The sequence below is a fragment of the Callorhinus ursinus genome, unplaced genomic scaffold (genome assembly GCF_003265705.2).
Source record: "Callorhinus ursinus isolate GAN/ISIS: 27379988/994484 unplaced genomic scaffold, GSC_fseal_2.0 scaffold32, whole genome shotgun sequence".
NCBI classification, from domain to species: Eukaryota; Metazoa; Chordata; class Mammalia; order Carnivora; family Otariidae; genus Callorhinus; species Callorhinus ursinus.
In genome coordinates this window covers 3,156,349-3,184,170 of record NW_027397094.1, presented here as the reverse complement: position 1 = coordinate 3,184,170, position 27,822 = coordinate 3,156,349, and the positions used below count along the sequence as shown (strand labels likewise).

Here is a 27,822-nt window from a genome sequence, read left to right as displayed (position 1 = left end):
GCAATAAAGCAGATTTAGGGAAATCTGATGAAAATCTCGATCCCACCATATTAAATAACCTAGATGAAATGAACAGATCCCTAGCAGTACACAAATTACCAGAACTGATTCAAGATGATAAAGACAATCTGGATAGATATATAATGAGTAAGAAGATAAAATTAGTAATCTCAAAAACAAAACAATAAAAAACTGCATTAAAGAAAAAAAAAGGCCCAAATAGCTTTACTAGTGAATTCTACTAAACATTAAAGAATTGACAGCATTTTCACAATCTCTTCCAAAATATTTAAGAAGAGGAAAAACTTCCTAATTATAGGGCTTATGTTACTGTCATTCTGAAACCAGACAGAGGTACCCCAAGGAAAGAATGCTATAGGTCAATCTATCTTATGAATATAGAGGTAAAACTCCTTAACAAAATACCAGCAGTTCAAATTCAGCAATATATAGAAACGATCATACATAATGACAAACTGTGATTTGTCACAAGTATGCAAAGTTGTTTCAACATAAGAAAATCAATTAATGTACGAAACAGATTTTTTTTTTTAAAGGATCATCTCAGCAAAATCAGGAAAAGCATTTGACAAAATCCAAAACTCCCAACTGGCATCATAGTGATGTTGAAAGAATCACAGCTTTTCCCCTAGGGTCAGGAATAAGAGAAAGATTTATACCAAAAAGTTCTAGTTGGAGTAATTAGGCAAGAAAAAGACATAAGAGTCATTGCAGAAAGGAAGAAGTAACAGTATCTCCATTTGCAGATGAAATTATCTTTTAAACAAAAAATCCTAAAGAATCCACTCAAAAACTATTAGACTAATAAATGAGTTCAGAAAGGATGCAGGATAGAAGACCAATATGAACATATCCATAGTATTTCTATATCCTTGTGATGAATGATCACGTGTGAAAATAAGGAAAAGATTCCACTTCATAAAATTTAAAAAAACCAAAATAATCAGGAATAGATTTAATGAGAGAAGTAGAAACATTGCAGTCGGAAAATTACAAGACATTGTTAGAACTGCCTGATGTGGAGAGTCAGAGCCTGGGTGGGGGGTTGGCAGCCTGTCATGGGGCACCCACACCCATGTGGGAAGGGCACTCACGATGCCTGGAATGGGATGGTAACCTAGGCGAATAAGCCTGGCTTCCGTGAGAGGGTGGTGGCTTGGTGTGGTCGTGAAGCCCAAAGGGCCTTGCTGTTGAGCTCCGAGGTCCCGAGGCCGTCTGCGTGGGAAGGGGGCTGGTAGGACATCAATCTCCCATGGCCTATCGCAGCACAAGGGGAATGGAGAAGGGAACCGTTTGTATACGGTGGTAGCAGCTGGTAGTGAGATGTGCTGAAGTTTGGACTCTGTAGGGAAGGTGTTTGCATGACCCTGTGCAGCACTCCAAAGTCCACGTAGGGTGGGGAGTGCATCTGTATTGGGAGAAGAAGAGGGACAGTCAGGCTTGTGGCACTAGAACGTGAGAGGGGTAAGGAGGACATCAGCATGGGTGTCAAGAGGAAACTGGTTATATTTATAAGTAAATATACTAAGGATAAACAGGCCAGTTTTCTCATTGTGACCGTTATTAGTGTGAACCAAGAGCTTTATACATATATATATGTTTATTTATATATATTATATATTTACATATAATATTTCATAAGGTATAAAATGTACACATGAAATATTACATATAACGAGTATACGTATGTTATGCAGACATATATGTAGGCATAAATACAGATGCAAATGAACACGTGTGTATATATCATACACACTTCTGTATGTGGTGTGTGTAGACACGTGTGTGTATGTTTGAGTACATGCATGCATGCACACAGAGGTATGTACATAGACTGACAGCTTAGGCCATTGAGAAGACCTGGAAGCAGAGAGAGCCAATAGCCAGGAACATTCCGTGCTCTCAGACCTGGTTTCTAAATGCTACCCCCACTGAAAGACACCAGAGCTTTTTAGAGAAATGGTTAGATCTCGGGCTGGGATAAGAGAAGTCTAAAATGGGTGCTCAAAACATGACAGGGCCATGCGAAAAGACACAGAAGCCTGTTCAGATGGGCTCATCAAGGCTAATTCTGGGACGATTTGAGCATCAGAATAAATAATGATTGTCATGGTTTATAATCAACCGAAGCAGATAAATTTTTGAGCTCGTATTGGTATTGATAAATAATTGAATAAATACATGGGGAAGGAAAGATAGCTTTTCTTTTGGTAGAATGCCAATTCACCAAGGTCAAAGAGATGATGGCATTAGAAGGCCATCATTTGGCAACAGTCAAAATAATAATTCAGCCAAAGAACATCAATAGATGTTAAAAGTAACGAGGGAAGGGGCGCCTGGGTGGCTCAGTCGTTAAGCGTCTGCCTTCAGCTCAGGTCATGATCACGGGGTCCTGGGATCGAGCCCCGCATCGGGCTCCCTGCTCCGCGGGGAGCCTGCTTCTCCCTCTCCCACTCCCCCTGCTTGTGTTCCCTCTCTGGCTGTCTCTCTCTCTCTGTCAAATAAATAAATAAAATCTTTAAAAAAAAATAATGAGGGAAGATAAATAAAGGAAGAGCATTTGCATAATCTCAAGGTAAGTCCTCCACACACTTGAAGGCGGGTGCAACTTAGATCGGGTTATCCACAGCAGCATTCCCTAGATGACCACCTATAAACCATCTGTCATCTGGTAGGAGGCAATGTGACATGATCACTTCAGGGTTACCCTTGCCGAAATACCCATGACTGAACCAGTCACTGAGAGACATCAACGAACCCAAACTGAAGGAAAATGTAGAAAATAAGCTTCCTGCAATCTTCAAAAGCATCGAGGGAAGATTGGTGCATACGGAGGAGACCAACAAGGTATGATGCATAAAAGTCACACGTGGTCCTGGCTTGGGTCATTTTGCCATAAAGGATGTTACAAGCATAACCGGCAAAGGTTGACTGGAGTCACAGGGCTAGACTGCAGGAACACATCAAAGTCACTCCCTGATTTCCACCGCAGTCTGCTGGTTATACAGGAGACCTCACTCTTCATGGGAACTGGAGAGTGTACTTGGTGAATGCACAGCATGCTGGGAACTTATTCTCAAACATTCTTGTATGATTCTCACATTTTTTCTGTCAAGTCTTGTATCATTTCAAAAGGAAAATTAACATAAATGTATGCATATAATGACAATGGCAAAGTCACCTCTCTATATATTACTTGTGTATGTCCCTTACACACACACACTTACGTGTCTTACACAATCATATGTGACCAGAATGGGAAAATACAGTTAGACGCACACCAGCGGGTTCACGTGTGCTCTCTCATGAGAAGGGCTGGGGAATTATTCCGGGGGAAAGAAGGTAGGGAATGGGAGGTGAAGCAAAAATAGAGAATAAAAAAGAAAGCTGCATAAAAAAGAAATAGAGAGTGCAATATGACTGCACTTATGAATATATGCATACTAATTGTAAAATAAAATTAAACAAGGAAAGATGAAGTATAAAGAGCTGGGTCCTCTCAGCTTGCTATTGTTGGCATTAATCTTTGAAGTTTTCTTCTTGACTCACGAAGGTGACTTCTGATTCAAATCACCCCGCTCATGCTCGTTAAATTAGGAGAAGTGTAGTTGCAATCAAGCCTTGCTGCTCTTTGTAATCATTTGTTTATCGAAATCAAAATTATCTGCTTTTGTATGGGGGTAGGTAGTAGGGAATGACTCTGTTGCAAAGCTGAGTTAAATTTTATTGCTAGATAATTCTGCCTCTGCCTGTGAAACGTATGTTTTCTTAATCTGGAGCTTCTTTTTAAAAGTGATCCCTTCACTTCCTTTATCAAACTGTTACAGGATTTTGTGAATCCATGTAAAATAAAAAGTATGCAATACTAGAAGAAGCGACATGCAAATGAATTCTTCAGTTTTCTTAAGCAACTATTCCAAAGCAAATATTGCTTATCTTTTTATCTAAAAAAAAAAAAAAAAGTTTTCTTAGCTCCAAATCAGCTAATTCCAGGCAGTTAAGTGGAGAATCACCATGGGTACTTCTCAGCATCAATTTGGTTCCTGTTGTTTTCTCTGGACAACTGACACCTATTGGCTGTTTATCGAGTATACCTCAGAAACACTGTTTCTGTTCTTCTCTAATTTACCAAAATCTCAGGGAAATAACTGCATTTGCATACTGAAACTTTAATCAACAGTAGCTGACTGTGTGTGAAGCAATAAACAGCTTCAAGGCATGCAATAAACTGAGGTTTATTTACAAAACTGTGCAGAGAATCCTTTATTGCCAAGTTACTAAAGGTAATACTGATTACTGCTATTATAATAGCAGTCGCTATCAAAGACTTGCTCAGCCAAATGTTATTCCACATTCAAACCCACATTTCAAATTAATCTTTTTTTAATCTAACTTTTAGGAAGAGCAGAATGGTTTAATTCTGGTCAATTAAAGAAAAAAAAAACAAAAATGAAACCCAAAAACTCTTTATCAAGCAGTTTAAAAACCGTAAACTTTGCTTTGAATCATACAATAGTCCTTCGGTATGAAGTAAATGAAACTCATCACTTTTATACTCTAGTAAGAAACCTTGGTTGAAAGATCTTTTATAAGAAAGAGTTGACGAAAGCACATCTCCAACGTTTCCACAAAACCCAGTGGAAAGAGACTAAGGGGTGTCTGTTGGCTGCCATATAGAAAACTGGAAGGAGTCCTCCATGGCTTTACAAGACAGGATACAAATAAGAAGATTAAAGATTAGCAACACAGCATTAAAGAGGAAATAAAGGTCAATGTGAGGTGTCTCTTGTTCAGATCTCCAAAGTAGGCTGTATTACTACATACCCTCCCCCAGCGGTTGTCCAGAAAACCCCATTCAAGTTAGAGATCTCACAGTTTACCTTTCTGCTCTGGTGACTGCCCTCTGAGCCCTGGCTTCTCCGTTTCAGGAGCACTAGCACCTTGGGCTGAAATTCTGCATTGCACCACCCCTCCCACACGCCCGCATTCCTGTGGTTAGAAAAGCATGGCAATAATTCATTTGTAAAGGCATGCAACTATTGGAACAAAATCTCTGGAAAAATGCTAAACTGAATCTTCTCAAAATGTGTTCTTCCCCTTCTGAATTTATTCAAGTAGTTTTAAAAAATTATGTTTTTATTTTTTATTTTTGGTATTTCTAGAGGGCGTGTGTTACAGTTCATTGCTTTACTATACTTAGCATATTTTCTTTCAGAAAACGCTCAGCTCGCTCATTCCCCTTTACCTCATCTTGAGGCTACATGCCCCCAGATCCTCATTTCAGGTTTAATAAAGAATAAGATGGGGGTGCTTGGGTGGCTCTGTCGTTAAGCGTCTGCCTTCGGCTCAGGTCATGATCTCAGGGTCCTGGAATCAAGCCCCACGTTGGGCTCCCTGCTCAGCGGGGAGTCTGCTTCTCCCTCTCCCTCTGCCTGCCGCTCTGCCTACTTGTGCTCTCTATCTCTCTGTCAAATAAATAAAAAAATCTTAAAAAAAAACAAAAAAGAATAAGATTTTTTTTTTTTCATTTCCATGTGATAACACTATGATATACCTCCCAAACCCCCTTCAAGGAAGTAATTATTCCCCTGTGTGCTGGAAATGTCACCAACTGAGAGCCTTCAGCTGTTGGTCCTATTTGAGAGGTTTCAGATGTTAGTCCATCTGAAGACAGTCACCATGTCAAGGCCAGGCTGGTTTCTAAAGCAACCTGCATCTGACTCATACATGCGGTGTATGAAGAGCCTACCTCATTGTGCTGACCTTCCAACCTTAAAGGGCTCTCTCAGCTCTAGAGCTTTCCATGGGGTCAGAGGAAGCTCACCTTCTCCTTAAACTTAATTCTGCTTGCTTCTCTCTCCTTTCCACAAGAGTTGATTCCAAAAATACTCTTTAATAAACCTCTGCAGCTGAATCTTCTCTGAAAACTCAACCTAAGACAGACGCCTATTTAACATCTAAAAAACAGTATTGACTGTATAATTGGGCAGGGGTCTAGAGTTTTAGGGCAGGGAGCTAAGGATAGAGGTATGAGCGTATAACCACTTAAATCCATGAGACCAGATGAACTAATCCCAGGAGTGAATGTAAATAGAAAACAAAGAGTTAAGGAGCTTGAGCTTCAGGGCATTCCAATTTTTAAGAGGCAGGGCAATGGGGAGGAACCATCAAAGTAGACAGAGGTGGGATCAACCAGGGAGCATGGGGAAAAGCCCAGGACACTACGGTGTCCTGGAAATCAAGCACATAAGTTTCTAAATAAGTAAGGGATTATCCGCTCTATCACACCTTGTCCATCAATGGGCAGGAAGATGGGGGATTCAATGGCAATGGAATAAGCACAGGGACAAAAAGAGCCACATCTGTGGTTGGTGTGATTGAAAACCTGACTTTAGGGGCACCTGGGTGCCTCAGTCGTTAGGCGTCTGCCTTCGGCTCGGGTCATGATCCCGGGGTCCTGGGATCGAGCTCCGCATCGGGCTCCCTGCTCAGCGGGAGGCCTGCTTCTCCCTCTCCCACTCCCCCTGCTTGTGTTCCCTCTCTCGCGGTGTCTCTCTCTGTCAAAATAAATAAATAAAATCTTAAAAAAAAAAAAAAAGAAAACATGACTTTACTGTGGTCAAGAGAGAACAGCAGGGAATCTGACCAAGACGTTCTTCAAGCCAGCCTGGATATCAGCGTTGAGTAGCTTCCACAACGAAGGGAGGCACAGAAATGAGTAAGCAGCTTGAGGAAATATGGGATTAAGGGCATTTTGTGTTGTTTCCTTGTGTTTAATTGGGAGATGCCATGGCCGATTTTGATGGCGATTGAAAGGAGCAGACAGAGCCGGAACTGTTCACGCTGCAGGAAGGTCAAAGGGTGATTCTGAAGCAACGTCCTTGTGCAGCCCAGAGTGGGTCCAGTCCAGGAGAGTGCTATCTGGTCAGCGCAAAGCACTCATACTTAAACGGTGCTATGTTTTCATTTTGCACTGGGCCTTGCAAACTACATGGCCAGTCCTGAGTGCTGTTCCGAGTGGGGTGCAATGCTGTGGTGTCGTTTGCAAAGTGGTTATTACAGATCATGACGATATAAGAAATTTAGAGTAAATACCTCTAGAGTAAAATTTATAGTAGTTTAGGGGCGCCTTGGTGGCTCAGTTGGTTAAAAGACTGCCTTCGGCTCAGGTCATGATCCCAGCGTCCTGGGATCGAGCCCCGCATCGGGCTCCCTGCTCCGCGGGAAGCCTGCTTCTCCCTCTCCCACTCCTCCTGCTTGTGTTCCCTCTCTCACTGTCTCTCTCTGTCAAATAAATAAATAAAATCTTTAAAAAAAATTATAGTAGTTTAGAAAAAAAAATAAGCGATTTGACAGGTAATTTATATCTGCCGAATCTAATAGTAAAAAAGAAAAATAGGCTCGTATTTTTTTCGTTTGTTTCCTATTTCCTTTTTCTAGTAATTCACTTAGATGGCATCCTTCATTTCCAAGACTCCAAGAAGCACTGATCTAGTATGCAAGTGACCGTTTCAAGAGACACAAGAAGGGCTCATTTTTAATCACAGAAGTAAAAACAAAATATACAAATACAGGTACAGAAAGACTGGTAGGCGTGGTGACAAGAGGCTGTAAAAGTCTTCATCCAAGTGTTTGATGAAAATATGGGGCAGGTGAGGCGCCAGAGTAGAGCCTGTCTCCTTGCCAGTGAATCTCTTTCTCGGGGCCTCACACAAACCACAGATCATCATGGGCAGCCATCTGCACGGTCACAGCACTTCTGTTTTATGCTCGTGATATTAGGAAAGACCATTTTATCTTGTTCAGTTATTTTTAGGTCCTTAATCATTTTTAAGAGAACTGGAGAATGTGGCTTGCTTGCTTGCTTGCTTTCTCTCTTTCTTTTTTTAAGATTTTATTTATTTATTTGACAGAGAGAGACACAGCGAGAGAGGGAACACAAGCAGGGGGAGTGGGAGAGGGAGAAGCAGGCCTCCCGCAGAGCAGGGAGCCCGATGCGGGGCTCGATCCCAGGACCCTGGGATCATGATCTGAGCCGAAGGCAGACGCTTAATGACTGAGCCACCCAGGTGTCCCTGGAGCTTTATTTCTTGCACCATGTCAAGATCATTTTCACCCATTTTTATATGTCCTACTTCCTGTTAAAACCTAAGTCAGAGGCAGAAGTGAAGTCTAACTCCACTAACATTTGCGCTTAAGTCACACATCTCATATATATGTATATGAGAGATAAATAAGATATGAGATAAAATGTACAGCCTACAACTCTTCTGGGGCAAGAACGCACATATTTTTTTTTAATCATTTTTATTTCCTTCTTGAGGATGGAAGGGTCAAGAAAAAAATAATTTAGGATCCAGCTACTTTAAGTGTATCAGACTTAGATTTCTCCTTTCCCTACTTGCCCTGACACTTCTCTGGCTTCCTGCCTATGAGCGTATTGCGGACTACAGAGGAATTACAGGGGACAAATCACTGTTTGGGAAGAGGAAGACAGGCCTGTGAATAGAGAATACATTCAAAAATATGTTTTTCTCACTTTCGACAGCTTTACATGCCCGGAGATGAAAAATCATTTCAGATAATATGCACCCCATAGTGTCAAGGGGATTAAACTTTTTTGGGGGGAATTTAGACCTATCAGAACATCTGCTTTAAAGGAGAAAATTAACACTACAAATCAGATTTAATGTTTGCAAGGAGGAATTGCTTGGCATTGGGAGACATCTCTCTCTCTCTCTCAAATTCATCCATCTGTCTATCCATCCAGCTATCTATTCTTCATTCAAAATATAAAATGTACTTTGGGACCAGATGACCAGTATCAGCGGTGTGTTTCCACCTCCCGATGAGCACCCATCCTATTATCCATTTGAGATAATGTTAATGATGAAAGAGCCCTCTGAGGTCTAGTGTAAGGAAAGACGAGAAAACGTATTCTCCCCCACTTGAAATGAAAATAAAGAGGAAAATCAATGAGACTTTCCTTTCTCATGCTTATTAAAATCAGGGAAACCTGTTATATATATTACTAAAACTAAGGGAAAATGGTCATCTTTTTAGGGCACTCTGTGGCATTAATCTACGCAGTAACATATTAAAGAGTCGGAATGCATCAAGAAAAGCTTCTTTGATGACGGCAGAGCAAATCTGCAAGTGACAGATCTGAAGTGATCCCCATAATATAAACGACACTGCAGATCCTACAGCCCAGGGTTCACGATTCATGCACACTATACCTGCACCAACCACATTATATCCATGGATCATAAACTGCTATCATCTTCAGGGGGGAAAAAAAAAACATCCTATTGTACAAGAAATATTCATCAAAAAAGAAAGAGAAGAAAGAACCCCCAAACCTTCTAGAATATTTGAAAGATGTCAGAGAAACAAATTAGCACCTCCGACAGGACCTGTTAATGCAGAAGGGCGGGATCCACAATGGCCTGCCCTTCTTCAAACTGTTCTGGAAATGGCTTAATTCTGGATCAAATCAAGGTAGCAGGCATTTTTCTTCAGGACTAAAATTAATAATTCCTTGCGGCTTATAGTTTAAATTCTACCACTTTTTGAAACTATTAAAAGGGAGGAGAGGGGTGCCTGGGTGGTTCAGTCAGTGAAGTGTCGGCCTTTGACTCAGGTCATGATCTCAGGGTCCTGGGATCAAGTTCCACATGGGGCTCCCTGCTCAGCGGGGAGCCTGCTTCTCTCTCTGCCCCTCCCCCTGCTTGTGCTCTCTGTCAAATAAATAAATAAAATCTTTAAAAAAAGACTTAAAAAAGGAGGAGAATGGATAAAGATGAAAGGGAGCTGCAGGTGGCAAGGTGACCCAGCACCACCTTACACTCATCCCTGGGGAATTTCATCAGAAAAATGCATGTTTTTTTCCCTCAAGTAACCAGATGTGCAACATCCAACTTCCTGGGCCACCTCTCATGGCTTTCTGGGTTGTTTTGTTGTTGTTGTTGTTTTAAGATTTTTATTTATTTGAGAGAGAGAGGGCATAAGCAGAGGGAGAGGGAGAGGGAGAAGCAGACACCTGCTGAGCAGGGAGCCCAATGGGAACTCCATCCCAGGACCCTGAGCCAAAGGCAGATGCTTCACTGACTGAGCCACCCAGGCACCGCGGGCTTTCTGTTTTCTCCCGCTACCCATATCTGAGCTGTTTCATGTGCCACTGCAGCTTTGGGCAGGAGAAGCCAGGGAAAGCAAATTCACTCAAACCGCAGGAGTCAGTCAGCTCAAGAAGCAAGTTTAAAGCAGGGGCTAAGTTACGTTTTCCCAGTATCACTGGTTGTTATCTGTATATTATTCTACACTTTTGTAAAGAGGCAGGAAGCAACCACAAGAAAATAAAATCAAGTCTGATCAAGCAGATCCTAAAAAGAAAAGCAGCATCAGCTTCGTGGGCAGGTCTATTCTGCTATTGAAGTGGGTACAAGTTGGAACAGAGCTGAGGGCACTGAGCGGACCTCTGTCTCCAGGAATGGCTGGGAGAGCATTGACTCTAGGGTCGTGCAGCTTGATTTGGGATTTCCACTCCTAGCAGCATTCTCTAGGACTTTGGAAAAGCAGTTACTCCACCGCTTTGTTAAATGTATAAAAGACAAGGAAGCTTTCGGGGGGGCGGAGCAAGATGGAGGAGGAGTAGACCTAGATTTCGTCTGGTCTCAGGAATTCAGCTAAATAGGGATCAAACCATTCTGAACACCTACGAACTCAACAGGAGATCGAAGAGGAGAGTAGCAACAACTCTCTGAACAGAGAAGCGACCACTTACTGGAAGGTAGGGCGTGCGGAGAAGTGAATCCGAGGCGATATTCGGAAGGATAGACGGCGGGGGAGGGGCCTCCGTCGGCCGCTTCTGGCAAGTGCTAGAGCCGCGGAGCACAAAATCGGACCTTTTAGAAGTCGGCTCCGCGGAGGGACGTCGCTGCAGTGGCTAAGCGGGGGGTGGAATCCTCCCGGGACAGTGTGGTCTCAGGACCCTTGGGGTCACAGAGAGACCGGGGGTGCCTGAGTGCGCCAGAGCTCCCAGGTATCAGAGCAGGGAAGCCGGCTGCAGAGACGGAGCAGAGTCGCGGGCTCTCAGCTCGGGGTGGCCATAAACTGTGATCCGCGGCCCAGTCGGGGCACGGCTCCCCCAGCAGGGACCCAACAAGCAGCAGATCCGGGGAGACTCCCCTTCCTTCCCGGGGAGGAGCGGTGCGGGAACGCACTGCAGGGATCTGCTGGGTTTGGAGACTCTGTGCGGGGTCGGGTGCCAGAGATAGCAACGCTCGGTCACAGGCCGGGTGAGCACAGAGTGCGGCCGGAGACCGGGGACACGGGAGTGACTGCTTTTCTCTGGGGACACACTGAGGAGCGGGGCCCTGAGTTCTCAGCTCCTCCGGGTGGAGATTGGGAGGCCACCATTTCTGCCCTGGTCCTCCAAAGCTGTACCGAGAGCTTGCAGGGAACAAAAGCTCCTGAGAACAAACCGGAGCAGCTTGCTTAGCCCGGACCGACAAGGGCGGGGCAATTCCGCCTCCGGCAAAGACATTTGGAAACCACAGCAACAGGCCCCTCCCCCAGAAGATCAGCACAAACAGCCAGCAAGCCAAAACCAAGTTGATCGATCAAGGAGAATGGGAGAACTCCAGCGCTAGGGGAATACTCCACATAGAGTCATGGCTTTTTTTTTTTTTTTTACCATGATCCATTATTTCATCAAAGTTAATTTTTGTTGACTGTTTTTTTTTATTTTTCTTTTTCCCTTTTTCAACCAACATCTTAGCAATCCCTTTTTAAAAAAAAACAAAACATTTTTTTTTTCATTTTTAGAGTCATATTTTATCCCTTCATAGTAGTTACCCTTATTTTTGGCATATATATATAAGTTGTTCTCTCTTTAAAATTTTGAGATACAGTTTCTTCTAACAGATCAAAATATACCCTAAATCACTAGTGTATGGCTTTGTTCTAGTCTCCTGCCTGATCACATTCTCTCCCTTTTTCCTTTTTTTTTTCTTAAATCTTCTTTCTTTTTTCAAACAACTTATCTTACCAAGTCCTTTTATATAATCTTTTATAATTTTCATCTTTACAGTCATCTTCCATCCCTTCATTGTATCAACCCTTATTTTGTACATATATGTCTTTCTTCCTTTAAAATTTTAGGAGGCACTTTTTTCTAACAGACCAAAATACGCCCAAAATCTAGTGTGTGGCACTGATCTATGCACTAGCCTGATCATATTTGATCACATTCTGCTTTTTTTGTATTGTTCTGTTTTTGTTTTTATCCTTTTTTTTTCCTTTTTTTTTCTCTTTCTTTTTTCTTTCTTTCCCTTTCTTTTCCCCTTGTTTTAGGTCTTTTCTGATTTGTATACAGTATATTTGCTGGGGACGTTGTTAACCTGTTAGCATTCTGTTCTCTCATTTATCTATTCTCCTCTGGACAAAATGACAAGACGAAAGAAATCACCTCAGCAAAAAGAACAACAGGTAGTACCGTCAGCCAGGGACCTACTCAATACGGACATTAGTACGATGTCGGACCTAGAGTTCAGAATCATGACTTTAAAGATACTAGCTGGGCTTGAAAAAAGCGTGGAAGTTATTAGAGAAACCCTTTCTGGAGAAATAAAAGAACTAAAATCTAACCAAATCGAAATCAAAAAGGCTATTGATAAGGTGCAATCCAAAATGGGGGCACTAACTGCTAGGATAAAAGAGGCAGAAGAGAGAATCAGCGATATAGAAGACCAAATGATGGAAAATAAAGAGGCTGAGAAAAAGAGAGAGAAACAATTACAGGATCACGAGGGCAGAATTCGAGGGATAAGTGATATGATAAGACGAAACAACATTAGAATAATTGGGATCCCAGAAGAAGAAGAGAGAGAGAGAGGGGCAGAAGGTATATTGGAGCAAATTATAGCAGAGAACTTCCCTAATGTGAGGAAGGAAACAGGCATTAAAATCCAGGAGGCACAGAGAACCCCTCTCAAAATCAATAATAATAGGTCAACACCCCAGCATCTAATAGTAAAACGTACGAGTGTCAGAGACAAAGAGAAAATCCTGAAAGCAGCTCGGGAGAAGAGATATGTAACCTACAATGGTAGAAACATTAGATTGGCAACAGACCTATCCACAGAGACCTGGCAGGCCAGAAAGGACTGGCAAGATATCTTCAGAGCACTAAACGAGAAAAATATGCAGTCAAGAATACTATATCCAGCTAGGCTATCATTGAAAATAGAAGGAGAGATAAAAAGCTTCCAGAACAAACAAAAACTAAAGGAATTTGCAAACACGAAACCAGCCCTCCAAGAAATATTTAGAGGGGTCCTCTAAGCAAAGAGAGAACCTAAAAGCAGCAAAGAGCAGAAACGAACACAGACAACAGACAGTTAACAGTCACCTTACAGGTAATACAATGGCACTAAATTCATACTTTCAATAGTTACCCTGAATGTAAATGGGCTCAATGCCCCAATCAAAAGACACAGGCTATCAGATTGGATTAAAAAACAAGACCCATCCATATGCTGTCTGCAAGAGACTCATTTTAGACGCAAAGACACCCCCAGATTGAAAGTGAGGGGGTGGAAAACCATTTACCATGCTAATGGACACCAAAAGAAAGCTGAGGTGGCAATCCTTGTATCAGACAAATTAGATTTTAAACAAAGACTGTAATAAGAGATGAGGAAGGACACTATATCCTACTTAAAGGGTCTATCCAACAAGAAGATCTAACAATTGTAAATATCTATGCCCCGAACATAGGAGCAGCCAATTATATAAGGCAATTAATAACAAAAGCAAAGAAACAGATGGACAACAATACAATAATAGTGGGGGACTTTAACACCCCCCTGACTGAAATGGACAGATCATCTAAGCAAAAGATCAACAAGGAAATAAAGACTTTAAATGACACACTGGACCAAATGGACTTCACAGACATATTCAGAACATTCCATCCCAAAGCAACAGAATACACATTCTTCTCTAGTGCCCATGGAACATTCTCCAGAACTGATCACATTCTAGGTCACAAATCAGGTCTCAACCGGTAGCAAAAGATTGGGATCATTCCCTGCATATTTGCAGACCACAATGCTTTGAAACTAGAATTCAATCACAAGAGGAAAGTCGGAAAGAACTCAAATACATGGAGGCTAAAGAGCATCCTACTAAAGAATGAATGGGTCAACCAAGAAATTAAAGAAGAATTAAAAAAATTCATGGCAACCAATGAAAATGAAAACACAACTGTTCAAAATCTTTGGGATACAGCAAAGGCAGTCCTGAGAGGAAAGTATATAGCAATACAAGCCTTTCTGAAGAAACAAGAAAGGTCTCAAATACACAACCTAACCCTACACCTAAAGGAGCTGGAGAAAGAATAGCAAATAAAGCCTAAACCCAGCAGGAGAAGAGAAATCATAAAGATCAGAGCAGAAATCAATGAACTAGAAACCAAAAGAACAGTAGAACAGTTCTACGAAACTAGGAGCTGGTTCTTTGAAAGAATTAACAAGATTGATAAACCCCTGGCCAGACTGATCAAAAAGAAAAGAGAAATGACCCAAATCAACAAAATCATGAATGAAAGAGGAGAGATCACAACCAACACCAAAGAAATACAAACAATTATAAGAACATATTATGAGCAACTGTATGCCAGCAAATTAGATAACCTGGAAGAAATGGGTGCATTCCTAGAGATGTATCAACTACCAAAATTGAACCAGGAAGAAAAGAAAACCTGAACAGACCTATAACCACTAAGGAAATGGAAACAGTCATCAAAAATCTCCCAAGAAACAAAAGCCCAGGGCCAGACGGCTTCCCAGGGGAATTCTATCAGACATTTCAAGAAGAATTAATACCTATTCTCCTGAAACTGTTCCAAAAAATAGAAATGGAAGGGAAACATCCAAAATCATTTTATGAGGCCAGCATTACCTTGATCCCAAAACCAGACAAAGACCCCATCAAAAAAGAGAATTACAGACCAATATCCTTGATGAACGTGGATGCAAAAATTCTCACCAAAATACTAGCCAATAGGATCCAACAGTACATTAAAAGAATCATTCACCATGACCAAGTGGGATTTATTCCTGGGCTGCAAGGCTGGTTCAACATCCGCAAATCAATCAACGTGATACAATACATTAACAAAAGAAAGAGCAAGAATCATATGATCCTCTCAATAGATGCAGAAAAAGCATTTGACAAAGTACAACATCCTTTCTTGATCAAAACTCTTCAGAGTATAGGGATAGAGGGTACCTACCTCAATATCATAAAAGCCATCTATGAAAAACCTACAGCGAATATCATTCTCAATGGGGAAAGACTGAGAGCTTTTCTCCTAAGGTCAGGAACGCGGCAGGGATGTCCACTCTCACCACTGCTATTCAACATAGTATTAGAAGTCCTAGCCACAGCAATCAGACAACAAAAAGAAATCAAAGGCATCCAAATCGGCAAAGAGGAAGTCAAACTCTCACTCTTTGCAGATGATATGATACTGTATGTGGAAAACCCAAAAGACTCCACCCCAAAACTGCTAGAACTCATACAGGAATTCAGTAAAGTAGCAGGATATAAAATCAATGCACAGAAATCAGTGGCATTCCTATACACCAACAACAAGACAGAAGAGAGACAAATCAAGCAGTCGATCCCATTTACAGTTGCACCCAAAACCATTAGATACCTAGGAATAAATCTAACCAAAGAGGCAAAGGATCTGTACTCAGAAAACTATAAAATACTCATGAAAGAAATTGAAGAAGACACAAAGAAATGGAAAAACGTTCCATGCTCATGGATTGGGAGAATCAACATTGTGAAGATGTCAATGCTACCTAGAGCAATCTACACATTCAATGCAATCCCCATCAAAATACCATCCACTTTTTTCAAAGAAATGGAACAAATAATCTTAAAATTTGTATGGAACCAGAAGAGACCCAGAATAGCCAGAGGAATACTGAAAAAGAAAAGCAAAGCTGGCGGCATCACAATTCCGGACTTCCAGCTCTATTACAAAGCTGTCATCATCAAGACAGTATGGTACTGGCACAAAAACAGACACATAGGTCAATGGAACAGAATCGAGAGCCCAGAAATGGACCCTCAACTCTATGGTCAACTTATTTTTGACAAAGCAGGAAAGAATGTCCAATGGCAAAAAGACAGTCTCTTCAACAAATGGTGTTGGGAAAATTGGACAGCCACATGCAGAAGAATGAAACTGGACCATTTCCTTACACCACACACAAGAATAGACTCCAAATGGTTGAAAGACCTAAACGTGAGACAGGAGTCCATCCAAATCCTAAAGGAGAACACAGGTAGCAACCTTTTCGACCTTAGCCGCAGCAACTTCTTCCTAGAAACATCGCCAAAGGCACGGGAACCCAGGGCAAAAATGAACTATTGGGATTTCATCAAGATAAAAAGCTTTTGCACAGCAAAAGAAACAGTCCACAAAACCAAAAGACAACCGACAGAATGGGAGAAATTTGATATGTCATTTGCAAATGACATATCAGATAAAGGGCTAGTATCCAAAATCTATAAAGAACTTATCAAACTCAACACCCAAAGAACAAATAATCCAATCAAGAAATGGGCAGAAGACATGAACAGACATTTCTCCAAAGAAGACATCCAAATGGCCAACAGGCACATGAAAAAGTGCTCCACATCGCTCGGCATCAGGGAATTCCAAATCAAAACCTCAATGAGATACCACCTCACACCCGTCAGAATGGCTAAAATTAACAAGCCAGGGAACAACAGATGTTGGCGGGGATGTGGAGAAAGGGGAACCCTCCTACACTGTTGGTGGGAATGCAAGCTGGTGCAACCACTCTGGAAAACAGTATGGAGGTTCCTCAAACAGTTGAAATTAGAGCTACCGTTCGATCCAGCAATTGCACTACTGTGTATTTACCCCAAAGATACAAATGTAGGGACCCGAAGGGGTACGTGTACCCCATTGTTTATAGCAGCAATGTCCACAATAGCCAAACTGTGGAAAGAGCCAAGATGCCCATCGACAGATGAATGGATAAAGAAGAAGTGGTATATATACACAATGGAATATTATGTAGCCATCAAAAGGAATGAGATCTTGCCATTTGCAACGACGTGGATGGAAGTGGAGGGTGTTATGCTGAGTGAAATAAGTCAATCAGAGAAAGACATGTATCACATGACCTCACTGATATGAAGAATTCTTAATCTCAGGAAACAAACTGAGTGTTACTGGAGTGGTTGGGGGTGGGAGGGATGGGGTGGCTGGGTGATAGACATTGGGGAGGGTATGTGCTACAGTGAGCGCTGTGAATTGTGCAAGACTGTTGAATCACAGTTCTGTACTTCTGAAACAAATAACGCAACATATTTTAAGAAAAAAGAAAAAGAGGAAGATAACAGGAGAGGAAGAAAAGGGGAGTATGTCAGAGGGGGAGACGAACCATGAGAGATGATGGACTCTGAAAAACAAACTGAGGGTTCTAGAGGGGAGGGGGGAGGGGGATGGGTTATCATGGTGATGGGTATTGAGGAGGGCACGTTCTACATGGAGCACTGGGTGTTATGAACAAACAATGAATCATGGAACACTGCACCAAAAACTAATGATGTAATATATGGTGATTAACATAACAATAAATAAAATTAAAAAAAAAAAGACAAGGAAGCTTTCAAAAGCTTAGAGCAGTCCCTGTCTAACAGCAGCAATTCAAATTAGATGTTGATATTATTATTAATATTCATCTCTTGACCACCTACCTCTTGGGCTGCCAAAGTGTCACTCTGTACTCTAAATTGCAAGTGATCATTTCTTCTCAAAGGAAGAACTAGTAAAATCATAACACGGGTGAATATATTCTTTGCAATGCATCCATTCCCCTGTATTCTTCGACAGTCCACTTTCCTACTCATCCTTCCAAATGCCTGCTACCTTCTCGCTCACATTTAAAACCCAAATCTTAGGATGAGTTAACAGAAAAATAAGAATGGTAATGAACAGGAATAAAAGTAACTACCATTAGTAAGTATTTTCTTTTTTCTATTTCTGGGCACTGAGCTACGCAATTTACATGCTATCCATTTTATCTGGGCTTCCCTAACCCAAAGACAATAATCTCTCCTGTTTCCCAAGCTCTTATAATTCCGCTTTCTGTTCTACACCGAAGGGTACGTTAGTCTCCATTATTTTATTCATGTAGTATTTATGATACACAAATACTGACCTGAATATTTATATACACATACCATCCCTTGTGAACTAATGTTGCTTCTGCTTTCAGCTAACTCACCTGAGACCCAGGTCAGATAACATATTATTCTGACGCAGTTTAAATAATTAAATTTAATATCCTCAATTCAACTTACTATACGAAACTAAAATGCTAGGTCTTAGAACTGTATGTATTATATCTTATCTCTTTCAGCGGCACCTTGAAACTTATTTCAATATAATGGATGGGCACTATTATGTGTGTGAGGGTTTTTTGGGTTTTTTTTGGTTTGTTGGTCTGTTTTTGAATGACTACTCACAGTATATGCAGAGGCTAGCAAAAATTGTTTTTTTCTTCTGTAAAAAGTCAGTAAAAATTTTAGGTTTTGTGGGCTATATCGGGTGTCTGCATATTATTCTTTGTTTATTTTTTGTTGCCATTTCACTTATTTCTTCCTGGTCCCAATTCTTCACTCTTCAAGGATCATAGTGTGTGCAAGGAGGGGAAGAATTTTACTCTATCCCCATGCACATGTCTTAACCAGTTTGTAAAGTGTACTTGAGCTTCCCTTTGGGATGACCTCCCCAGCCACAGGTGGGTGGGTCATTTGATCCCCAACTTGTTATAATTAGGATTTGCTCTTTACAGTTGGGCATGAACTTACAGCAGATGACTAGATACTTTGTAGAAGTGTGCAAGAAACTAAGTGCTCCATCATGAATGAGTCAGTTTACAAAGTCAAAGCCTTGAGAATCATGCCCTTTTCCACTTTGCTCAAGGCATCAAGCAGAGAAGTGTGGGAATGAAGTAGGGGTAGGGCCAGAGATGCATGATTTACAATACAGATCTGCACCTCCACGCAATCTCTGAAATTTCTCCTTCCTGTGCGTTTTGGTTGTAAGTACAAAAGTTCAGCTCTGCATTATCCTGTGCCCAGTTTGGATAGGGAATCTCCTGGAGAAGAAATGAAATGGCTTCATTTCTTCCAGGCTGCTCTCAAGCTGCTGTGTCACTCACTCCCCCTTCCGTCGTACGGCTGACTCCTCCAGCCATGTCTTGGTCTAAAAGTCTACAACTGTCATTTAGTAAAACTATCTAACTCTTCCTAATAGGACACCTTCCTTTTTACTTTATTTATTTAATTTTAAAAAGATATTTTATTTATTTATTTGACAAAGAGAGACACACAGAGAGAGAGGGAATACAGCAGGGGGAGTGGGAGAGGGAGAAGCAGGCTTCCCGCGGAGCAGGGAGCCCGATGCGGGGCTCGATGCCAGGACCCTGGGACCATGACCTGAGCCGAAGGGAGAAGCTTAACGACTGAGCCACCCAGGCACCCCTCCTTTTTACTTTAAAGCCAATTTTGTTTCTAGAGACTTTGAGTGTGTGATTTTCTCACTCGTATTCATCTTTCTTCCTCTCATTTCCCCCTGACGCTGCGATAGAGAGGCTACAGGGGAAAAACATGCTTCTGAAAGGGACTGACTGTGTTGAGGTTGCATGAGGACCAGTGTGGGAGGAATTGGCACCAGCTAACTCCACTGTTACAGGGCTGGATCCCAAGCCACCATCCTAGGGACTGGTGGTGCTTGAGGCACATTTGTGTGTAATGCTCAGCCGGTGGCCCTTTGTTCTACATCTTGGTGTGCACGCATGTCTTTCTTTTCCACGTGCTGCAGTTCATTCCCTTCATTTTTATTGACACTTAGGAGCCCTCACTCTGAGCTCTATGGCTCCCGGCAGGATCATCTTACCTAGAATGTGGGCAGCAGTCCACGCCGTCTTGCCAACTGCCCACTCCACTATGACACCTGGTTCCAGTGTCCGCCCGCCAGGGCAGTCGCACAGACTCAAATCCCAGCAGCCATTCTGTTAAAGAACTGGATGCCAACCTCCCCTTCCTCCTCTTGGATTTTCTTCTCTCAGTCTTGGACTAAGAGAAACACTGGACCAGCAACCACTAGAGGACCAAGACATTCATCCTCACTATTTCTTTGGTAAAGGTCTCCAAAACCATATGGGGTCTCTCCTACCTGGGTTCTTGGAGAGTATTCTACTAATGACCAGGAATTCTTTGAGGTAGGATCTGAGAATTTAGTATTTTTTTACTTAACTGTGCTTTGTTCAGGTTACAATCCATATTCTGTCTATAACCTCTATGTGAGAGAGGAAAAGAGCCAACATTTCCTTTAATTGTTTCTTCCTGAGACTATAGAAATAAATCGGATCTTCCCTTCAACCTGTCATATATTTTACCCTCACAAACATCATAAAATTAACCTTTGGAAAACACAAAACTAACGTAATATAAAAAACACCCACCACCCCATAGAGAAAAAAGAAAATTTAATAGTTTTTCTATAGCTGAAACTAAAATAATATGATATAGTAGGGTCCTGATTTAGAAGTCAAAGGGGAGAAAATTAAAACAAAAACAAACCCAAGAAACTACTCTGGCTCCCAAACCTGGCTGTTTCTAAGTTTCCATTTCCTCCTTTGCCAGAGAATAAAGATACTACCCACCTACACATTAGGTCAGAGCTTATCAGTAAGTTGTTTGTGAAGGGAATATACATGTTCTCTTGGTCTAGAAAGTGAAATAGGAAGCATTCTGCAGTGGGGGGCAGGGAGGCTGATTAACAGGTGAAGACTTCTGAATGTTGGTTGAGCAATAGGTTTCTCGTTTTTTGTAGCTCAGTTTCCCCATTTGTAAAATTACAATGATAATAGCTCCAATTGCTTTGAATTTTTATAAGAATCAAATGGGGAAACATTATGTGTGCCGAAGTTTTTATTTATTTATTTATATAAATGTTAAGAGATGCATACATAATTATATATTTTAATGTTTGAAGTTAATATTTTCAAAATATTGGCAGTCCCTTTCTAGGGAAAGTAAGATATCCCTGTTCCACTGACATCAGCTTTTGCCATGTAACCTAAGGAGCCATTTGCCTACATGAAGATTATACATTCTTGACCTATTAACTCAGGAGTAGCCATATGAATTGCTTTGGCTGATGGAAAAAAAAAATATGGTAGTTATTCCATGTCTCACTTGTAGGTAACAATGAAGAACTGGGTTTTGTTTTGTTCTGCTGTGTTTCCCACAGCAAACATTGCCCTCAGGAGATCCCTTGTTCTAGGGAGGGGCCACTCCATCAGCTGGGTTGTGGAGTGAAGACTGAATACAGCACAGTGTCTGTTCACTGTTGATGGCACTGACTGTGGAATTTGGCAACATAAACCTAGCTATCCTAACTGATCCCAACTTGACAGTTAAGGGTGGAGTGAGCCTAATAAACACCCAGAAAATAAATAGAGTGGTTTCAAGAGACTGGAAGCTGTGAGGAAACTGTTATACTGGAAGCTATCAGGATGGGAATCATGGTTGGCAGGGAAAACTCATTTAGCAAAATGGTTGCCTGCAATAATGTGGAAGGCAAGCGATGAACCAAAGAACCCACAGCTCTTGACATCAGAGTAGCCAGGCAGTTAGTGCATGTCTCCCACAGGAGAATTATGCATCTCTGAGGTGAAGAGCTCAGGATCAGTCTGTGCCTGGGTTTGGTGGATGAACCGTGGGCAGCAGGGTCAGGTGTCACTTCTGGAAAAAGCATTAAGATCCAAATTGTGGTTTATTGTGCCTGTCTTTTCACTCTGTCAGAAGAACAACACTGCTCTGCACAGAGGCTGCCCCTTCATTCTGACGTGGGGTGAATGATGGAGGATGGAGTGGGCACTGATCCATGGTGGATGTACAGTGGGAGTGAGATATAACCCTTCTCAGTCACAAATTGCTGAAGTTCTGAGTCTGAGTGTGTGCAGAATATATCCTAGCTATCTGTAAAGGCATGTGCCTCATTAAGTGCCACATACACAGTACCTATTACTATTTTTATATGAGCACCAGGGTAATGGTGATGGTACAAGGGGATTTCAAAATCTCAGAGGGACAAAGACAGAGGAGGCTGATGAAGCTAACATAGTCTAGTTACTTAAGTCCTTGAAGAAACTGGCTCCACATCCGGTGGTGTGTTGGTAAGGATTAACAACTAGCTGTGGATGGAGTGAAAGGTACTGATTTGTTGCATATGCTAATTTCCGTAGCATAAATGTGCCCACCATGGCTGATTTCAGACTAAAGATGGACATGATGGGACAGTGGGGCCATCTGTGTACAGGGGCTCCCATGATCCCGTGATCCCAGTGCACAGTTGCGGCACATGCCTCTAATAGGTTTCACTGGTAAGTGGGGGTGGTGCACAATCATGCTTTGGAGAAGGATCTAGCCAACTCTGGAAGAAAAAAAAAATGCCACCTAATGCCAACTCTGCTCAGCACAGGAAGTTTGGAAAAGCAGAGCCCTGGCTCACATTCTCCCCCACTGAACGCCACGGATGCAGGAGCCAGTCGAGACAGCCTTAATAAGCCGAGGAAAATCACAGCCTCCCCAGCAGTTTTGAGACAGAACAGAAGGAAAATACTTAGAAGGGGAAGGGGAGGAGGAGAAAGAAGGATTGTTTTCTGAGAAGAAACCACTTTGATCTCAGTCAAAACAGATCATGCTGAAACCAGGCTGCTGTTCCCTGGGAAAATATATTTCTCCACAAATCCTGCCTTTCTAAATTGAGCAGTGAGTCAGCAGTGGGCAGTGTGGCATGTGACAGAGAGGAGGACGAGCCCCAGGTACCACTGATGGCGTTCTGTTATTAGAAGTCTCTGGGAGAGTAATTTGGTAGAAGCTTTTCAGTTTTTAGGTCACTAGTTTAAATTCAGTCTCAGTTGATCAGGAGCAAAAGGGAATGGCTAGTGGCTTAGGAAAAAAGCCGTGGTGATGACACCCTTGTTCTTTCCCATAGAGACTGCCACTGCAATTGGTACCCTCTCTTTTGCTCCTACCAGAAGCAGGAAGGGTGAAGAGAAATGTCATTTCACGTATTCACTCAGCTTTCACAGTAGAGAAATTTGAGATATGAAAAAGACCAGCTCCTTTTCATCTTTAACTCACAGGTAGTTATTCTCCTATAATATGGTTCCTGGACCTTTCTGGGATTTACTGAAATGAGACCTAGGGCCATCTTATAAGTAGGATTATGTTACCTCATAGAAAGTGAAATCATACAAAGGCACATTCCAAAGGAATATTTAAACATAAACGTGTACAATTTCTTAGCCTGAATCTCACAAATCTAGGATTTGTTTAGCTTTTCTTCTTGTTTACACAAATAAATCCATATATGTGTATATGTGGATTATATGTATATATATAAGATTTTCATTATTCCATTAAATGTACTTGTCTTCATCTTTGGTTTTCAGAGACTATGGGGTTCTTTTATTTTATCTGTTAAAATACTCCAAATTTCCTTGTTGCTAATATGACTACCTTCACATAATTTTGTTTCCCACGTATTTTAATACTAAATGAACCACAGAAGCAAAGTCTCTGTAGTTACCTGGGGAAAAGCAACCAAATAGATACTAGAGCAGAGGCACAGAGAAGTATCTGGTAATGCCAGACAAAGTTCCGGCAGCCCCGGGTACTCTGAGGGATCTAAGGGAATGAGCCCTGTTTTGGACATAATGAAAATGTAACCAACTGATCTAGGCCCCAGTTACTTTCCACGGGGTTCACTTCCCACGTCTGGATCATGAGGCTGCTGTGTCTCATTACTTTCACATCCTTTCCAGTTCAAACATTTGCTGCAATCTCCACTTTTACCTCATCAGGCTTTGGGTGAGAGGCTGTGTGCATTCAAATGGGAGGTGGGCAAGATGTAACTATGACTTGTGCCACCTCCTTTGGTGGTGAAGATCGATGCTGGGATTTTCCTGAAGCACACATGCACATCTATCTGTCCTACCCTTCGAGGCCAGCTTTCCGAACTCTTGTCAGCAAGCTCAGCCGTTCCCGTGTAATGACACCAGGAGAAGGTCGGTTCCCTGTCCTCTCGACACCCACGGGTAGAGTGGTGTGTCATGTGATGATTCTTACAGCAAGGGGCAATTATCAACACCATGTGAAGCCCGACTTGTAGAGTCAGTGAAAGATACAACCACTTCTGGCCAAATGTGTTTTAGTCAGGAATATATAAACAGTGAAAACCAAGAAATCATCCTGCAAGTAACTCATATGCCCATGAATCTGGACCTGCAGATGCAAATATCAGCTAGCCCTCCTCCCTTCACCTAAATGAATAAACGAGGCCCAGCAATTATGAGATTTTCCCATGGCCACAGAATGAAGTTGTCTGCCTCAGAATTAGAATGCCTACCATCCGTCCACGAACCCAAAGCTATTTTCTCTATACCACACTGCAGCAAAACTAAATCCTGCCGGGCAAAGGAATTTGAGACAGAAAATAATAGTCAGCTGCAGACTCTTTGGGTGTAAAGTACAAAATATTCAACTGCATGTTTTTTTCATTCTGTCTTATAATGATTGCAGCTAATCCCTGCCAGGTAACGTCAGTCCTTCAGTGGTGGCAATCAATAGAATAGATTAGCCGAGGAAACCTTCCATCCACATGAGCCCCGTTTTCCTTTCCAGATAAAATTTCCCTGTACTAGCGTGCAAACGCCATGTGAATTCTACCCCCTCACCCACGCACAAATACAGACCCATCAGCCTTCAAGGTTGTCTCCACAGAGCTTTATGTATCTCCCAAGAAGGATACCTGTAGATTTAATAAAACAGCACCAATCCTCATGGCTTCACTGATTTCGAGGCTGTACATCAACTGTGGGAAGCGGGGAGGGCTTTGATTATTTGGAGGAAGCACTTCGATGTACACCGTGCAGATGGAGTACCTGCGGGGAAAGAGAACAGAAACAAGGTGGGGGAAAATCCACATCACCTTTAATGACAGACCGCAGTCCGTGGTCTGCTGTTGGGCTTATAGGAGAGGACATTTTGATTTTTTAGAGAAACAATAAAATAATTCAGAATGAAAGGGTGGCAATATAAAAGCTACCACTGAAATATCATGTTTCTATGCAATTATCTCAGTAAAAAGAAAGAAAATGCCTCAGGGTACCAGTTTTTTCCTGCTTAGATTAATAGTGTGAATTAAAACCAAACAGCTGTACAAATAAAGCTAATAAATTAACAGGAGTCTTGACTCCTGACTTTACTTTTTAATGTCTTTCTAATAGCAAAACGTATTCTATAAATATCTGGTAATATGAGCTGTCCTTGGGGCTCTCCTCCTACTAAACCAGCAGAGGAGGTATTGATTAAAATAACACACAAAATCCGGGCTATGTTTTATTAGTTTTCTTGCTGACATCAATGGCTTCATGTGAATGCATGTCAAGAGTCAGGCTCATAAAGCAATCGCTGTGTAAATTAGTTGGGGCACCTGGGTGGCTCAGTCAGTTAAGCATCCAACTCTTGATGTCATCTCAGGTGATGATCTCAGGACTGTGACATCAAGCCCTGTGTCAGGCTCCACGCTGAACGTGGACCAGCTTAAGACTCTCTCCTTCTGCCCCTCCTCAGCAGCTTACCCACTCATCACTGTTGCTCTCTCTGTCTAAAACCAAAGTTCTTTTTATTAATTGCTTCAATTAAAATACATGGTCACCAATAATGTTTTTCTGAGATTATTATGCTAAAAGAGTCTATGTTTTAAAAAGCTTTGCAGAGAAATACAGATCATAGGCACTGAAAATTTGTTTCAGGTTTCTTATGTTTCTTATGCCTAAGTCCAAACTGTTCCTGGACATACCCTCAATAGATGAGGACCTATAGAATATAAGCACCTCTAAAAAGTTGCAGTGACTTAAAAAATTCACACTTAACATTTATCACAATATTGTTCCAAAATGATCTCATTTTAAATTAAAATCTTTTTTATAATCAGCTTTTATAATTTATAATAAAAGTATCTGTATTTATTCTGACCTCTGGATTTATCACTTTATTGTTAAAATCTGTCAATAAAATGAATCAAATTCTAATTGTTTTCTTTTCAACATACATATATATGTATATTTACAATTGAGAATTTAAGAGTAAGATTTTTTTAAAGATTTTATTTATTTATTTGTCAGAGAGATAAAGAGAGAGAGAGAGAGAGAGAGCACAAGCAGGGGGAGCAGCAGAGGGAGAAGCAGGCTCCCTGCTGAGCAAGGAGCCCCATGCGGGACTCGATCCCGGAATCCTGGGATCATGACCTGAGCGGAAGGCAGACGCTTAATAGACTGAGCCACCCACGTGCCCCTAAGAGTAAGATGTTTACAGTAGGTTAAAATGATTGATGAAATGTTACTTATAAACTTACAGGTATTAATGTTAGGGCTAGATGCAAAGGAAAACATGGTGGGAAGGAAAATATCCACAAGTTACCAAATTTAATGTGCATTACAGAGACCCACTTCTCATTTTAAAGTAGCCCTATTATCTTTCCAGGGGGTGACCTGGCTCCAACAGCATCCCCGGGATACATACTCTCCCTGATACCACCCTCACGACCCTGGCTTCTTTGAGCATCTGTTATTCATCAAGTCATTTGCACATTTTATAAGTCTGTTCCTTTTTCCAGCCAGCACATTGTGGATAAGAAGTCCTATAATATCTGCCCTCCACCATATTGGTAATAACCCTGGCTGAGGGATGTTGTTGAGCACAGGATTTGTAACCACACATTCCTGAGTTAGAATGTGGATGTGTACCACATTCTGGGCAAATTATTTCAGTTTGACCACTGCCATCTAAAAAAATGAGAGTAATACTAACATCTCAGTTTAGCAGAAGGGTTAAATAAGATTACATATAAATGTGCGTGTGTGCACGTGTATGTAGGTTGTGTATACAAATGTATATGTATGCACATATAAAAACATATTTATCCATTATTAATAATAATTGCTCAAAATAAGGAGTCTTATTCTATTCCATGGAATGGGGTAAATACCTTGCATATACTTTATTAATTTCCCTTATAATATTTTAAGCATTTTAATTGCATCCCTTCCCTTTTCTAGGCTAAATACTTAAGGGCATGATACCCTGGTCGCCTCCCCAAAGTGGGTTTGTGGTAGTGTCCGTGTTGAGACATATTAGATTAGAATCATCTGGTGTGGGCCAGAAGACTCTACATTTTCTATGGATATACAATATCCTCACACACTTGATTTAGAAGACCACTGGCCCAGGAGCTCTTGGCAAAAAAAAACATGTAGGCTCACCTTCTTTTTAAGTTAGTAGCCTAGGAAAGAACATGAATACATACCACAAGAGGCAAGCAGGAGTAGTGAAACTCAATAAAAATACCCAAAGATTAAAAAATAAATAAATAACTTATTTGAGGACCATTATTTCAGGAACTAAGGATAGAGATTAGGGAATGAACTCCTAAATATATAAAGATCTTATAAAGTTTTAGGAAAAAGACAAGATGTCTTTTTTACTGGAGAGGCGGAGCAAGACGGCGGAGGAGTAGGAGACCTAGATTTCGTCTGGTCTCAGGAATTCAGCTGAATAGGGATCAAACCATTCTGAACACCTACGAACTCAACAGGAGATCGAAGA

The 27,822-nt window shown here is 41.4% G+C and overlaps 1 protein-coding gene across 1 annotated transcript in view; it reads right to left on the bottom strand.

Annotated features, from left to right (window-relative positions):
* The window catches only part of PCDH15 (protocadherin related 15), a 1,645,434-nt gene that overhangs the window by 288,454 nt on the left and 1,329,158 nt on the right, over nucleotides 1-27,822 (bottom strand). Inside the window, exon 17 of the mRNA XM_073878941.1 lies at nucleotides 24,965-25,097. Within this exon, the coding sequence (XP_073735042.1) occupies nucleotides 24,965-25,097 (133 nt within the window). The remainder of the gene's footprint in view (nucleotides 1-24,964; nucleotides 25,098-27,822) is intronic.